At 41.1% G+C, this 18,086-nt stretch overlaps 1 protein-coding gene across 1 annotated transcript in view; it reads right to left on the bottom strand.

The window, feature by feature from the left end:
• Window positions 1-17,875, bottom strand: part of LOC128687698 (zinc finger protein 850-like) — a 107,236-nt gene extending 89,361 nt beyond the window's left edge. The window contains exons 1-2 of the mRNA XM_070083850.1: window positions 17,750-17,875; window positions 3,451-5,688 (exon numbers count right to left, since the gene is read on the bottom strand). Coding sequence (XP_069939951.1) covers window positions 3,451-4,772 — 1,322 coding nt within the window. The 5' untranslated portion in view covers window positions 4,773-5,688; window positions 17,750-17,875. The remainder of the gene's footprint in view (window positions 1-3,450; window positions 5,689-17,749) is intronic.
• Between the last annotated feature and the right edge of the window lie 211 nt (window positions 17,876-18,086).

Raw genomic sequence — 18,086 nt, 5'->3', positions numbered from 1 at the left:
AGTTCCAGCTGTTCAAGAATGTCAGTGCCACATGTCTGGAAATTTTGTTGAACTATGGTATGGGGCAGAATGACGGTACCACTACAAGAATTGAGGGAATGATGTTTTTCAATAGTGACAGGAACAGTATCGATATGGGAAAGACGAGAAAGCTCATAAGCCTGGGTAGCATTCTGTAAGGTGATGATGCACGTACCGCTCTTAAGAGCATGAAAAGAAATATCTTTATCAACATGGCGTAGGAGTGCCTTGCCAATACTGTGGTCAGAAAGATAGGCAGTAGAGGAAGTTGGTCATAAAGTGAAGAATTTAGTCCATTGTGCAGTCTGAAACTGAGCGTGGAAAGGTAGTGAAGGATGTGTCGATCTTTTCTGAGAAGAACGAGAAGGTGGAGAAGTATCATCAGCAGGTAATTGTCATTGGCGTTTAGGCGTGGGACCAGAGGTGGTCCGACGTGGAACGGGCCGGCGATTCAAAAATTGCCACACCATAGAGGGAGAGGCCGGAAGCATAGTCAGAGGAGAGCGAAGGTCAGATAAATCGAAGGAGTCAGTCGAGGCCTCAGTACCTGAAGCAGGTGAGGAAACAGCACCGGCAAGAGGTACAGAGGCATGAGGAGTGTCCGAAGAGTGGTCCAAAGACGAGGCGGGGTCAGAACGGGGTGCGGTATCAAGAAGGGGCCCAGGGGTAGCAGGTTCATGGACTAGGGCTGCCATGGTTAGGTTACTTCTTTCTTTTTATTTTTAAGAAAAAAAAGAAAGAAAAGAAAATAAAAATAAAAAAAAGAATAAAAAAAAAGGGAGGACCAGGGAGGGATAGTTCCTAGGAGGAATGAAAGGGCCAGAAATCTCCCTCCGCGCCCAAGAGGACCTCAGCACCGCAAGTAGCGCAGATGCAGCATGGAACCCGTGCCATACCCTACCCATCATGCAAGTAAACCGGCAATCCGGGATAGCAACCTCACATCTGCCAAGCTACCTCGGTGGACAAAAGAGAGGGCGGCCGGAAATCCGCCACAAAGCATACCTCCTTTGGCCACCACCCCCGGAATCTGAAAGGTGGCTTCCAGAGATACACCCGTCGCCTGAGAGACACCCAAAGCCACCCTCCGGGATACCGGAGAGGGATCGGGACATCCCCAGGCAATCCAGATTCCACGGCAAACTACGCCACTGCCAAGAACCTCAACGGAATGGGATGGACCCCGGTACCCTTTCCCCTACCTAGGAACTAGCATGCCTGTGGGAAGAAAAAAAAAATTCCAAAGGCCAAAAAGGAAGGGCAAAAGGGAGGTTTGGGGAGGAGGAGGAAAGGAAAAAAGAGGAGGATGGGGAGGATGGGATAGGGAACGGGGGATTGGGGGGTAATTAGGTTCGGTCTGAGGAAGGAGACCAACAGGTCTAATTCCTCAGACAAAGAGCCTCTTCACCATGCCAAGGACCCCCCCCTTGAAGAGGGGGTTAGCCCCAAACCCTTCAAAATCTTTCTTAATTTCCATACTAATTCTCACCCTTTTTACCACAGGGTTGGCACTAGAAGCTTTCTTGGGGCCCATGGTGACTTATTTTGCAGAAACAAGCACTAAAAACACTGTGATAATATGGAATGTACCGAATGTATGCTTAGATGCGAGCAAACTGGCTGGCTTGTAAACACTGGCATGCACGAGGCAGTTCAGACCACATGTGGACGCGTCCTGGATGAATCGCGTGTGGCGGGTTTTTTAACGAGTGGCGAGGCAGAATTTTTGCGTTAAAATGTATCATATACCGGATTTAACATACAGGTCTCCCTCAACATTCGCGAGGGTTAGGGGATCAAGAGCCTCATGAATGTTGAAAAACCGTGAATGTTTGGTGCCCCAATATATTGTAGGGAAATATATTACAATACTGCTTCCTTAACTTGTTGAACCATGAATAATCATAAAATACATGAAAACGTCGTAAATTGTACTAAATATATACATGTTATGCTTTAATAACGTATGTTATTTAATAACGTGTATGTTAATAACATGTATGTTATTAAATACCACAGACCACCACTGCCTCCACCAATGCCTCCACCAATGCCTCCACCACTGCGAGTCCCTACTACCCTCCCTCCGACCCCCGCAACTGGCAGCCAGCCCTCCCACCACTCAGTGTGGTGAGTGTTTTGTTTGTTCATTATTTGCTATTAAACTACAGTATAAATAATGTAAACCCATTCATGACTGCATATTGGAATGGCTATTAGGAAAGGTATTAGACTGTGACATCATGTGTTTACTCTTGAACACTGCAAAGAATCGAACATTTCTGCTATTGCTAATAATAACAATAGTAATAATAATAACAATAGTAATAATAATAATAATAATAATAATAATAATAATAATAATAATAATAATAAATACGATATAATTGAAGAAGGAAATTGTACAAAAATACGAGGGAGTGGTTGACACATCGTCAGTGTGACTTTGTTTATGCTGGAGTGAACATTAGTCTCCCTGCTCTTCCAAACATTTCACAATAATTCAGCAGTTGAGGCAGTGGTATTTAATAACATATATGTTATAAATAATAATAGTACATGTTATTATTAATAACATGTATTACGTATTATTAACATGTGTGTATTTAATAACATATGCTATAAATAATAATAGTACATATTATTAATAACATGTATTATTATTATTAACATCTATGTTATTAAATACCATTGCCTCAATCACTGCCTATACCACTCCAGTCACACTCAATCTACAAGCACCAAACACAATGAATTATTGTGAGATGTTTGGAAGAGCAGGGAGACTAATGTTCACTCCAGCATAAACAAAGTCACACTGACCATGTGTCAACCACTCCCTCATATTTTTGTGCAATTTCCTTTTTCAATTATATCATATTTATTATTATTATTATTATTATTATTATTATTATTATTATTACTATTATTACTATTGTTATTATTAACTGTAGCAGAAATGTTTAATTCTTTGCAGTGTTCAAGAGTAAACACACGATGTCACCGTCTAATACCTTTCCTAATAGCCATTCCAATATGCAGTCATGAATGGGTTTACATTATTTATACTGTAGTTTAATAGCAAATAATGAACAAACAAAACACTCACCACACTGAGTGGTGGGAGGGCTGGCTGCCAGTTGCAGGGGTCAGAGGGAGGGTAGTAGGGACTCACAGGTGGCGGGAAACTTAAATATGATTTGGCGGCTGGGAATTTGGTGGCTGGGAATTTGGCGGCTGGGAATTCGCGAATGTGTGAAGCCCGTGAAAGTTGAAAACGTGAATGTTGAGGGAGACCTGTATACCGATGCCATCGTATACCGGGGGCCCACTGCATATATACGTCAAAAACAGTGGCTCGTAAGATGTATATATACGACCAAAACAGTCAAAGGGTTAAATGTGAATTTTCTGAAGACTTTTAGACACTAAAATGATTTCTCTTTAGTATGAATTTTGTTGTGTGATGCTAAATTAAATTTCTGGGAGAAGTATTTGAGGCACACTGGACACTGATATGGTTTTTCTCCAGTATGTATTCTCTCATGTGATACTAAATGAGACTTTTTGTAAAAGTCTTTTAGACACACTAAACACCGATAAGGTTTTTCTCCAGTATGAATTCTCTCGTGCAATAATAAATTACATTTTTGGGCAAAAGCTTTTAAACAAACTGAACACTGATAAGGTTTCTCTCCAGTATGAATTCTTTCATGCTTTATTAAAAGAGACTTTTCGGAAAAGTGTTTGAGACACAGTAAACACTGATAAGGTTTCTCACCAGTGTGAGTTCTTATGTGACATCTTAAATTAGCTTTTGTTGAAAATTTTTTTAGACATTCTGAACACTTGTATGGTTTCTCTCCAGTATGAATTCTTAAGTGGTTTATCAAACTTGAATTTTGTGAAAAATCCTTTAGACATTCTAAACACTGAAATGGTTTCTCTTTAGTATGAATTTTCTTATGTGATTCTAAATTAGACTTTTTAAAAAAATCTTTTAGACACACAGAACACTGATATGGCCTTTCTCCAGTATGAATTCTCTCATGTGATACTAAGTGAGCCTTCTGGGAAAAGGCTTTTAGACACACTAAACAATGATATGGTCTTTCTCCAGAATGAATTATCTTGTGTTTTATTATACTTGCTTTTTGGGAAAATTCTTTCAGACACACTGAACACTGATATGGTTTCTCTCCAGTATGAATTCTCTCATGTGATACTAACTGAGCCTTTTCTGAAAAGTGTTTTAGACACGCTGAACATTGATAGGGTTTCTCTCCAGTATGAATTCGCTTGTGTTTTATTAAATTTGTTTTTTGGGAAAATTCTTTTAGACACACTGAACACTGATATGGTTTCTCTCCAGAATGAATTCTCTCGTGTGATAGCAAATGTGACTTTTGGGAAAATTCTTTTAGACACACTGAACACTGATAGGGTTTCTCTCCAGTATGAATTCTATTGTGTTTTATTAAATTTGCTTTTTGGGTAAAGTCTTTTAGACACACTGAACACTGATATGGTTTTTCTCCAGTATGAATTCTCCCATGTCTTATTAAATGAGACTGTTTGGTAAAGGCTTTTAGACACACTGAACACTGAAATGAAAGCATTCTATTGTATGATACTAGCTGAGACTTGTGTGAAAAATCTTTCAAGTACTTGGAATACTGAGTTTGTTTCTCCTCTGGATGACCTATAATTTGTGTTACTCGAGCAGATTCTTTTTCAGTTATTTCTGACATTCTGAACACAAACTTAATCTAAATGAATTACAAACTAGTATTTTTGTATTATGAACAAGTGGAAGCTGTAAACCTGTAAGGGTCATACAATTCCAGGAAAATATGAGGGGGATAATTCAAGGAAAAGGATAGCTTAAATTCCTTGGATCAAGATCCCTTCACCAGTTGCTAAGCACCCAACTTAAGGAACTACAGTACTGATAATAAAATTACGTGTCCTTAATGTTTCCTCAAGAATTCTAAAAATGTGCAAGTATATTGATATAGGTTTCATTTCATATAACTTTCACGCAGGTTGATATCCAAGCAGAGATGCTAAGACTCTGCACTGGTCATACACTTCATGATATAAAAGTAAATTTATAGTAATCTTTAGTTCACAAAAACATTGAACTGTTTTCTCTCTACAGCAGTCTAGATGCTTCTTATATTCTTAAATTATTTGGTCAGTGACCTTACATTATGAAAACTTGCCTATAACCAACACAAAAAGGTGCATAGCATTGAGTACACATAAAAATAAGTTTAAACTTTTAAATCAATGAGCACTGAATTCAGTAATGAGTTGATTTCTCATTGACATATTTTTTCAAGTAATGAATTAATGGTTCAGCTACAATATGAAACAATGACTGTAAAAGGCAGGAATAAAACAGAGACTAGATGAATTCAGATAACACATATTAGCATATGTGTTATCATACTGAAAATGTAGTGTTTCTAACACTGTAGGTACACAATGCTCTCCCTATGTATGTATCAGTAGTTATGTCACTTATACAAGCTATAATACATTATAAATGTAGCACTTCTAACACTATGGGTACATAGCACTCTCACTATGTATCAGTATTTATGTCACTTATTTCATTGAATATTGGCACTGCAAGTGTACATCCTCTGGTGGAAAGAAGACCTGTAAAAATAAGAAATAAACAGGAATAACTGACACATTAAACAGACTTTAAAATAACATTTACCAACAATAATGTAATGTTAACCTTTTGCTGCAAGGACATTCACAGTTTTTTGCATAATGTAAGTACAGTAGACCATTGTTACAAAATGCAACATGGTAAGATACATGTGCAACAGTTAGGTATCTTCATTCCAAAATGTTTCACCTACATAGTAGGCTTCTTCAGTAGAGTACAGAAAAGTTGACAGAAGTAGAGATGTGAAGACGACGAGATCAGTCCACTCTTGAAGGCGTAGTTTTGAGGTGGTCAGTCCCTCAGCCTGGAGAAGATATTTTGTTCCATGGTCTGAAACAATGTGAAATTGAAGTGCCAGTATGGAGACTTATATACTGTCAGAAGATGAGGTGTAGTCCACTGTTGCAGGTGTCTTACTTACCAACCTGTCAGCATTGTATGCCATTTTCACATTCAAAATGCAACATCTAAAAGGTAAAGATATCCCCAGAAAATACAAGATCAACTTATTGATTCCCCTCTAGCATCTAGCCTATTTCTGGTTTCATAACAATTGTCAGATTGTATCTAGCCCAGTTATCCTGTAAAATTAGGTGGCTTCTCAACAGAACTTTGGGATTACAACTGGATGAATACAAACCAACTAAATACAAGCCGAGATAATTAATAACAAAGGTGTCTAGGTGGTGATCTTTACAGTCAATGTAAATTGAATAATAAAGGAGATAAGCTCCTGCACAGATCTTTGTTTAACGTATATTATACTTTATAATGACACTTATTCTTAATCTGTACATACAAGTATATGGTGCAATGGGCACATTAACCCTTCGGGGGTTTCGGCCATACTAGTACGGCTTATGCACCAGGGTTTTTGACGTACTAGTACGCATAAATTCTAGCACCCTCAAATCTAGCAAGAGAAGGCTGGTAGGCCTACATATGAAAGAATGGATCTATGTGGCCAGTGTGCGCAGTATAAAAAAAATCCTGCAGCACAAAGTGCGTAATGAGAAAAAAAAAACTGACCGTGTTTTTGGTTTAAAACAGCGACTTCGCACTGTATTTTCGTATGGTATTTATTGTTGTATTCTAGTTTTTCTGGTCTCATTTTATAGAATGGAAGACATATTACAGAAATTGAGATGATTTTCACTGGTTTTACAATGAAAAGTACTTTGAAATTGAGCTCAAAGTAGCAAAAATGTTCGATTTTTACCAAAGTTCAAAAGTAAACAAATCATGCTAAGCGTCCAATACACGTCAACTGGCGAGTCTAATATTCTTTCACAAGTGCGCCAATATTACTTATACCATTTCTACACTAATCCAGTAGTCTGCATAACAGTAAATCTTATTTTTTTTGTGAGAATAAAAAATCAAAGTGGAAAGCAAAAGAAATGTAAGAGGGGCCTGGGGACGTAACTAATGAACAGAGGAAATGTTATTTTAGTGCCAGGAATGCCTTTCTTGTTTATTCTGAACCCTATTTGGAAATTGGCATCTTTTGAAATTTGTGTGAAATTGGCAAAATTGCTAAATTCTGACCACTTTATTGGATAGTTGAAATCGGTAAATGGGTGGTTTCTTGCACTCATTCGATAGAAAAAATGGAGTTCTAGTAAAATAGTTATTATTTTTGTCGACTAGTATACTGGAATTGGCCGAAAATAGGGCTCAAATTGGGCAAAATCGCCGATGCGTAAACATCGTTGAGACCGCTAACTTCGCGAGAGCATAATTCCGTAAGTTTTCCATCAAATTTCATACTTTTGGTGTCATTATGATTGGGAAAAGATTCTCTATCTTTTCAAAAGAATTTTTTTTTTTTTTTTTTTAAATTTTGGCGACCCTGAGAACAAGTCTCTGAGAGGGCCTAGTGACCCCCAAAGGGTTAATATACTGTACACTTTAATACTCTTAATATGTACCCTCAGATATATTGCTATGAGACTGACTCATTAATACAAGAGTAATATAAGCAGATATGCATGTGTGTGTATGTGCTCAGTAATGCTCAGAATGACTTGGTAAGACTCGACTCAACTTAAAATGTGACTGGCAACACAAAGTCCCTAAATAAGCTAACTTATCAACCATCAAGGCAATCAAACAGCTTTCTTGAACAATGTGACAACCCAGTCGTCAAACAGCAGTAATGTTCGAAGCAGCAGTGAACGGCACAGCATCAGGCAAGGAACAAAGAGACAAAACTATCCTAAATGGAGTAATACAATGGAACCTCTACTTGTGAGCGCATCCACGTGCGATCGCGTTTTTCCAAATACGAGCAGTCAATGGGTCGATTTTTTGTTTCCATACACGAGCAAAATTTCCATAAGTGAGCAGATCTCAAGGCAGGTTCCTTGACGCTGGTGAGGGGCTCTTGCTCTTGATCTAGGGAATTGTATCTCATTTGCTTGTTGGACTATCTTATTGAAACTTGGGCAATGTATGATAGAAAGATGCTTCTTAATGTACACCAAAAATGAAAGAAATCTAAGCATAAATAATGGAGTTCCCTTCTCAGCAATTAGCCACCCCTTAGCATTATTTTCGTATGGTTTTTATGGTTGTATTCTCGTTTTTTTGGTCTCATTTGATAGAATGGAAAATATATTACAGAAATTGATATGATTTTGTTTGCTTTCACGATGAAAAGTACCTTGAAACTGAGCTCAACACAAGAGAAATGTTCCATTGTTTTGGCTATGTTCAAGAGTAAACATATGACGTCACTGTCCATTCCAATATGCAGTTGTGAATGGGTTGACATTATACAATTATTGCAATAAGGCATAACAGTAAATCTTATATTTTTTGTGTGAATAAAAATTACAAATTACAGTGGACCCCCGAGCTTCGTGATTAATCCGTTCCAGAGAGCCTGCTGAAAGTCGTAATTGCCGAATGGCAAAGCCATTTTCCCCATAGGAAATAATGGAAATAAAATTAATCCGTTCCAGACACCCAAAAATATTAAAATAAAATTTTTTTTTCAAATTAAATAAAGATTTACATACTGAAAACAATGAGAAATCAAGTACAAGGATATAAAAAATAATAACAACATTACACTTACTTTTACTGAAGACTTCTGGGTGGATGGAAGATGGGAGGAGGGAATAGGAGGAAGGTGTACACTATTGTTTGGAAGGAGAATCTCCTTCCATTAGGACTTCAGGTATGAAGTCCTAATGGACTTCAGGTATGAAGTCCTTATCTGGGGTTACTTCCCTTCTTTGTTTTTTAAAGACACTGGCACTGGGAGCAACTTGAGAGTCACTGGAATCCTGTCACACAAAATATCTGTCCAGAGAGCTCTGTTTCTGGCATTTCTTTAAGATTTGTCTGAAGTGGGGCACATTGTACATGTTGCCAATATGGCCTGCAACAGCTTTGTTAGGGTGAAGTTCATCCATAAATGTTTGCACTTCAGTCCACTTTGCACAAATGCCCTTAATCTTTGCAACAACAGCACACTATTTCCTTTCCTTTCGCCACGATCGAAGTGATGGTTGAATGGGTTTTGCCATACATCCTGGCAAGCTCTGTAACACGCACTCCACTCTCATTCTTCAATGATTTCCTTCTTGAATTCGATCGTGTTCCTCACTTTCTTTACCAAAGGGCTTGCACTAGCTTTCCTTGGGCCCATGGTGACTTATTTAGCAGTTGCAATCACAAAAAACAATGGATTATTATGTATGAATCCGCGGGGTGATGGTCACGTGTTTACCTGGAGTTTACCTGGAGAGAGTTCCGGGGGTCAACGCCCCCACGGCCCGGTCTGTGACCAGGCCTCCTGGTGGATCAGAGCCTGATCAACCAGGCTGTTGCTGCTGGCTGCACGCAAACCAACGTACGAGCCACAGCCCGGCTGATCAGGAACTGACTTTAGGTGCTTGTCCAGTGCCAGCTTGAAGACTGCCAGGGGTCTGTTGGTAATCCCCCTTATGTGTGCTGGGAGGCAGTTGAACAGTCTCGGGCCCCTGACACTTATTGTATGGTCTCTTAACGTGCTAGTGACACCCCTGCTTTTCATTGGGGGGATGGTGCATCGTCTGCCAAGTGTTGGTAAACAATGGCACACTAAGCATGAATGGCGTGGGAGACTGGCTTTGTGTGCCTGGTGATGGGCGGATGGGTACTGGACGGTCGCCGAATCACAAACTGCGTGGCCAAATTTTGCCGAAAAAACTTGCCGAAAGTCGGATTTCACGAAAGTCGATGCTGCCGAAACTCGAGGGTCCACTGTATTTATATTGTAATAATAATAATAATAATAATAATAATAATAATAATAATAATAATAATATGTATAATAATAATAGTATGAATAATATAATACAATAAGAATAATAATATAATACATATAATAATAATACATATACATATAATAATAATGTACTACATAATAATAATTATAATAGACGCTTCAAAAGGCCGCCACTAGATGGCAATGTTTACCACAACATAGAGGGAGTGGTTGTGGCCACCTCCACCTGTTACATAATGGCATATTTTATTCATTCTAGAGTATATATCAGGTTTCTGTGTTATTTATATTGTTTATTATTTCACATTAGATGAACTGTGATAGATAAATAAGCTGTAGAGTTGATGATAGTGAAATATTTAAGGGGTATTATGTCCTGTCTCCAGACAAACTCTCGCCAGCCGCTGCCGCCGCCACATATATAATGACATTTTATTTATTCTAGAGTATATATCAGGTTTCTATGTTATTTACATTGTTTGTTATGTCATATTAGATGAAGTGATAGATAAATAAGCCATAGAGTTGATAGCGAAATAGTCAAGAAATATTTTGTCCTGTCTCCAGACAAGCTCTCGTCGGCTGCCGCCGCCACCACATACATTTTATTCATTCTAGAGTATATATCAGATTTCTATGTTATTTATATTGTTTATTATGTAGTATAATAATAATACATATACTTTATAATAATAATGTACTACATAACAATAATTATAATAGATGCTTCAAAAGGCCGCCACTAGATGGTAATGTTTACCACAACATAGAGGGAGTGGTTGTGGCCGCCTCCACCTGTTACATAATGGCATATTTTATTCATTCTAGAGTATATATCAGATTTCTATGTTATTTATATTGTTTATTATGTCATATTAGATGAACTATGATAGATAAATAAGCCGTATAGATGATATTAGTGAAATATTCAAGAAGTATTTTGTCTGGTCTCCAGACAAACTCTCGTCCACCGCCGACACCGTCCATACCACTACATGAATTACATATTTTATTCATTTTAGAGTATATATATTAGGTTTCTATGTTATTTATATTGTTTATTATGCCAGATTAGATGAAGTGAGATAGATAAATAAGCCATAGAGTTGATATTAGCAAAATTATTGAAGCACAGAATTCCACTGGAACAGATTAATTGCATTTCAATTAATTTAAATGAGGAAAATTGACTGCAAACGAGCAAATCCAGTTGCGAGCACGGTCATGGAATGGATTAAACTCGCAAGTAGAGGTTCCACTGTATTAGCAAATCCTCCCTGAAGGCATAAAACTCCCTTATTACTGAAACTGAGTTCAACAATTCCAATTTCCCACCTACAACGGTGTGTAGATGCCAGAATAAATGTAGGCTTAGAGGTAATGTGATCTGTACCATTTTTCATACACGATGATTGCAAAATTGCAGCATATTTTCAATCACGACTCCTTGAAATTCATCTATGACAGTGCAACTTCAGGAGAAAAATTCCTGGGAATGGTTGAAGTCCCCTGATTTGTATTCCATGGAATGCAGGTGAGAAAGATACATGATAATACAGTGGACCCCCGCATAGCGAACGCCTTGCATAGCGAACAATCCGCATAGCGAACGCTTTGTTCGCTAAAATTTTGCCCCGCATAGTGGACAAAAACCCGCTCAGCGAACTTCGTCTCGGACGCGTCCAATCTGCGCCCTCAGCCAGCCTCACATGTGCCGCCCGTCCCATTGTTTACCAGCCAGCCTCCGCGGTAACATTCAAGCATACACTGGGAATATTTCGTATTATTACAGTGTTTTCGGTGCTGTTTGTGGAAAATAAGTGACCATGGGCCCCAAGAAAGCTTCTAGTGCCAACCCTACACCTCAAAGGGTAAGAATACCCATAGAAATGAAGAAAGAGATCATTGATAAGTATGAAAGTGGAGTACGTATCACCGACCTGGTCAGGTTGTACAAGAAACCAAAATCAACCATCGCTTCTATTGTGGGCAAGAAAACGGCAATCAAGGAAGCTGTTGTTGCCAAAGGTTTAACTGTGTTTTCGAAACAAAGATCGCAAGTGATGGAAGATGTTGAGAGACTCTTATTGGTGTGGATAAATGAAAAACAGCTAGCAGGAGATAGCGTCTCTCAAGCGATCATATGTGAAAAGGCTAGGAAGTTGCATGACGATTTAATTAAAAAAATGCCTGCAACTAGTGATGATGTGAGTGAATTTAAGGCCAGCAAAGGTTGGTTTGAGAGATTTAAGAAGCGTAGTGGCATCCATAGTGTGATACGGCATGGTGAGGCTGCCAGTTCGGACCACAAAGCGGCTGAAAAATATGTGCAGGAATTCAAGGAGTACATAGAAACTGAAGGACTGGAACCTGAACAAGTGTTTAATTGTGATGAAACAGGCCTGTTCTGGAAGAAAATGCCAAGCAGGACCTACATTACTCAGGAGGAAAAGGCACTCCCAGGACATAAGCCTATGAAAGACAGGCTTACTTTGTTGATGTGTGCCAATGCTAGTGGTGATTGCAAAGTTAAGCCTTTATTAGTGTATCACTCTGAAACTCCCAGAGCGTTCAGGCAAAAGAATGTCCTCAAGGATAATTTGTGTGTGCTGTGGAGGGCAAACAGTAAGGCATGGGTCACTAGGGAATTTTTCTATAACTGGTTACACCATGCATTTGCCCCCAATGTGAAAGATTACCTAACTGAAAAGAAATTAGACCTTAAGTGCCTCCTGGTGTTAGACAATGCCCCTGGTCATCCTACAGACGTGGCAGAGCGACTTTATGGGGACATGAGCTTCATTAAGGTGAAGTTTTTGCCTCCTAATACCACTCCTCTCCTGCAGCCCATGGACCAGCAGGTCATTTCCAACTTCAAGAAACTGTACACAAAAGCTCTGTTTCAAAAGTGCTTTGAAGTGACCACAGACACTCGATTGACTCTAAAAGAGTTTTGGAAGGATCACTTTAATATCCTCAATTGTGTAAACCTTATAGGTAAGGCTTGGGAGGGAGTGACTAAGAGAACCTTGAACTCTGCTTGGAAGAAACTGTGGCCAGAATGTGTAGACAAAAGGGATTTTGAAGGGTTTGAGGCTAACCCTGAGAGGAGTAGTATACCAGTTGAGGAATCAATTGTGGAATTGGGGAAGTCCTTGGGGTTGGAGGTTAGTGGGGAGGATGTGGAAGAGTTGGTGGAGGAGGACAATGAAGAACTAACCACTGATGAGCTGATAGATCAACTTCAAGAGCAAGAGGCCAGACCTGGGGAAACTGGTTCAAAGGAGGGGAGAGAGAAATTGAAGGAATTGCCTACTTCAAAGATTAAGGAAATGTGTACAAAATGGCTTGAAGTGCAAACCTTTTTTGATGAAAATCACCCTCACACAGCTATTGCAAGCCGTGCTGGTGACTGTTACAATGACACTGTTGTGAACCACTTTAGACAAATCATAAAGGAACGAGAGGTACAGGCCACTATGGACAGATATGTTGTGCGAAAGAAGTCCAGTGACTCTGAAGCTGGTCCTAGTGGCATTAAAAGAAGAAGGGAAGTAACCCCAGAAAAGGACTTGCTACCTCAAGTCCTAATGGAAGGGGATTCCCCTTCTAAACACTAACACTCTCTCTCCCCTCCTCCCATCCCATCAATCATCACCAGATCTTCAATAAAAGTAAGTGTCATGTAATTGTGCATGCCTTTTTCAGTTTGTGTGTACTAAAATTAACATTTTTTTGTGGTAAAAAAAATTTTTTTTCATACTTTTGGGTGTCTTGCACGGATTAATTTTATTTCCATTATTTCTTATGGGGAAAATTAATTCGCATAGCGAACATTTCGCATAACGACCAGCCCTCTTGCACGGATTAAGTTCGCTATGCGGGGGTCCACTGTATACACTTGTAAAATCCTAGAGGGATTAGTGCCAAACTTGCACATGAAAATCACTCCCTATGAAAGCAAAAGACTCGGCAGGAAATGCAACATTCTCCCAATGAAAAGCAGGGGCACCATAAGTACACTGAGAGACAATGCAATAAGTGTCCAGGGCCCAAGACTGCTCAACTGCCTCCCAGCATACATGAGGGGGATTACCAATAGACCCCTGGCTGTCTTCAAGAAGGCACTGGACAGGCACCTAAAGTCAGTACCTGATCAACCAGGCTGTGGTTCGTACATCAGTTTGTGTGCGGCCGGCAGTAACAGCCTGGTTGATCAGACCCTGATCCACCTCGAGGCCTGGTCTCAGACTGAGCTGCAGGGATGTTGACCTCTGAAGCCCTCCCCAGGTATTACCTGGAGTTTACCTGGAGAGAGTTTCGGGGTTCAATGCTCCCGCGGCCCAGTCTGTGACCAGGCCTCTTGGTGGATCAGAGCCTGATCAACCAGGCTGTTACTGCTGGCTGCAAGCAATCCAACGTACGAGCCACAGCCCGGCTGGTCAGGTACCGACTTTACGTACTTGTCCAGTGCCTTCTTGAAGACAGCCAGGGGTCTATTGGTAATCCCCCTTACATATGCTGGGAGGCAGTTGAACAGTCTCGGGCCCCTGATGCTTATTGTATTGTCTCTTAACTTGCTAGTGACACCCCTGCTTTTCATTGGGGGGATGATGCATCGTCTGCCAAGTCTTTTGCTTTTGTTGCGAGTGATTTTCGTGTGCAAGTTCAGTACTAGTCCCTCTAGGATTTTCCAGGTGTATATAATCATGTATCTCTCCCTCCTGCATTCCAGGGAGTACAGGTTCAGGAACTTCAAGCGCTCCTAGTAATTGAGGTGTTTTATCTCCGTTATACACGCCATGAAGGTTCTCTGTACATTTTCTAGGTCAGCAATTTCACCTGCCTTGAAAGGTGCTGTTAGTGTGCAGCAATATTCCAGCCTAGATAGAACAAGTGACCTGAAGAGTGTCATCATGGGCTTGGCATCCCTAGTTTTGAAGGTTCTCATTATCCATCCTGTCAATTTTTCTAGCAGGTGCGATTGATACAATGTTATGGTCCTTGAAGGTGAGATCCTCCGATATGATCACTCCCAGGTCTTTGACATTGGTTTTTCACTCTATTTTGTGGAAGAAATTTGTTTTGTACTCTGATGAAGTTTTAATTTCCTCATGTTTACCATATAGGAGTAATTGAAATTTCTCATCGTTGAACTTCATGTTTTCTGCAGCCCGCCCACTGAAAGATTTGGTTGATGTCTGCCTGGAGCCTTGCAGTGTCTGCAATGGAAGACACTGTCATGCAGATTCAGGTGTCATCTGCAAAGGAAGACATGGTGCTGTGGCTGACATCCTTGTATACCATTATACTCGGTCCCTCTTGCTAGCCATGATGTCTTAAATTCTCGTGTGCCCTGTGCATGTGCCGTGAGGCAAAGTCAGTGGGTTACCCTTAGGCTAGAGACATGGACAGGCAGGTTGGGCTCATTCAAGTATTTACCCAATACGTATATTGTCATGTATAACAGCCTACAGTGCGTTTCCTTCATCACTCCATCCTATATGAACAGGTAATGTCTCACTCACAAACCACTTGTGGCTCACATGATAGTGCACTCAGCTCACTTACAGCACTGGACATGTCAACTTACACCTGCTGCCACTGTTCACCTAACAGTAAGTAGGTACCTGGGTATTAGTCACTTTACACTTTCTGCCACTGTTCACTTAGCAGTAAGTAGGAACCTGGGTATTAAGTCACTTTACACCTTCTGCCACTGTTCACTTAGTAAGTAGGTACCTGGGTGTTAGTGGACTGATGTAGGTGGCATCCTGGGGGACTAGAATGAAGGACCACAATGAAAATAAGACAGTCCTCGATGATGCACTGACTTTATTGGGTTATCCTGGGTGGCTAACCCTTCCCTGGGTTATCCTGGGTGGCTAACCCTTCCCTGGGTTATCCTGGGTGGCTAACCCTTCCCTGGGTTATCCAGGGTGGCTAACCCTCCCCTGGGTTATCTTCAGTGGCTAACACTCCCCTGGGGTTTCCTAGGTGGCTAACACTCATCTGGGTTATCCTTGATGGCTAACCCTCCCCTGGGTTGTTTTAGGTGGCTAACCCTCCCCTGGGCTATTTTAGGTGGCTAAGCATCTCATTACTTTGTAATTTGTTCATGACTGTAACCATGTATAAGAGTGTAGATGGTTCAATAACGTAGTAACTTGCCATGATTGTGACCAGATCTACCTGGAGTTCATTACCTTTGTAACTAGTTCAGCTATCATAACTTTGGGGTCCAGTCCCTGGACCCATTATGTACCTCTGTAATGTTGAGATACAGTCCCTGGACCCATTATGTACCTCTGTAATCTTTTGACTACCACCCACAGGATGAGTATGGGGTGCATAACAAAGATATTAAACTAATTAACCATCCCCTGGGTTATCGTGGGTGGCTAACACCTCCCTGGGTTATCATGGGTGGTTGACAGCCCCCTGGGTTATCATGGGTGGCTAACACTGCCCTGGGTTATCATGGGTGGCTAACACTACCCTGGGTTATCCTGGGTGGCTAACACTACCCTGGGTTATCCTGGGTGGCTAACACTGCCCTCGGTTGTCGTGGGTGGCTAACACCTCCCTGGGTTATCATGGGTGGCTAACACTGCCTTGGGTTATCATGGGTGGCTAACACTGCCCTGGGTTATCCTGGGTGGCTAACCCTTCCCTGGGTTATCGTGGGTGGCTAACCCTTCCCTGGGTTATCCTGGGTGGCTAACCCTTCCCTGGGTTATCATGGGTGACTAACACTGTCCTGGGTTATCCTGGGTGACTAACACTGCCCTGGGTTATCATGGGTGGCTAACACTGCCCTGGGTTATCCTGGGTGGCTAACCCTTCCCTGGGTTATCATGGGTGGTTAACCCTTCCCTGGGTTATCATGGGTGGCTAACACTGCCCTGGGTTATCATGGGTGGCTAACACTGCTCTGGGTTATCCTGGGTGGCTAACCCTTCCCTGGGTTATCATGGGTGGCTAACACTTCCCTGGGTTATCATGGGTGGCTAACACTGCCCTGGGTTATCATGGGTGGCTAACACTGCTCTGGGTTATCCTGGGTGGCTAACCCTTCCCTGAGTTATCATGGGTGGCTAACACTGCCCTGGGTTATCATGGGTGGCTAACACTGCCCTGGGTTATCCTGGGTGGCTAACACTGCCCTGGGTTATCCTGGGTGGCTAACACTGCCCTGGTTTATCCTGGGTGGCTAACCCTTCCCTGAGTTATCATGGGTGGCTAACACTGCCCTGGGTTATCATGGGTGGCTAACACTGCCCTGGGTTATCATGGGTGGCTAACACTGCCCTGGGTTATCATGGGTGGCTAACACTGCCCTGGGTTATCATGGGTGGCTAACACTGCTCTGGGTTATCCTGGGTGGCTAACACTGCCCTGGGTTATCATGGGTGGCTAACACTGCTCTGGGTTATCCTGGGTGGCTAACACTGCTCTGGGTTATCATGGGTGGCTAACACTGCTCTGGGTTATCATGGGTGGCTAACACTGCTCTGGGTTATCATGGGTGGCTAACACTCCCGTGGGGTTTCCTAGGTGGTTAACACTTATCTGGGTTATCCTAGATGGTTAACACCTCCCTGGGTTATCCTGGGTGGCTAACCCCCCTTGTTAAAAATTCCCAACAAATCTTATCTTTCAGTATAACTCAACATTGCCAAGGAATACTATATTTTTGCTGTTTTCTGACTCCATTGCATGTTTAATCAAATACAGAACATTACACCATCTTTCTTACTAACCTCGTTCAGAGATATACTCAGGATCAATTTTAAAAACGGCTTGTTTAATATCGTTATTACTAGAAAATAACTGCTGTCAGGAAGCTTGTTGTTGATGGAGGTTTTGAGGGCGACTGAAACTTACTGTGACGGGAAGTCCAGTGTCTGAACTCTGAACTCGGAATTCTGAACTCTAAACTTTGAACTCTAAACTCTGAATTCGGAACTCTGAACTCTAAACTCTGAACTCTGAATTCGGAACTCTGAACTCTAAACTCTGAGCTCTGAACTCTGAACTCTAAACTCTAAACTCTGAACTCTGAACTCTGAACTCTGAACTCTGAACTTTGAACTCTAA

The sequence above is a fragment of the Cherax quadricarinatus genome, chromosome 11 (genome assembly GCF_038502225.1).
Source record: "Cherax quadricarinatus isolate ZL_2023a chromosome 11, ASM3850222v1, whole genome shotgun sequence".
Lineage (NCBI taxonomy): Eukaryota > Metazoa > Arthropoda > Malacostraca > Decapoda > Parastacidae > Cherax > Cherax quadricarinatus.
This window is presented reverse-complemented; position numbering and strand designations above follow the sequence as displayed.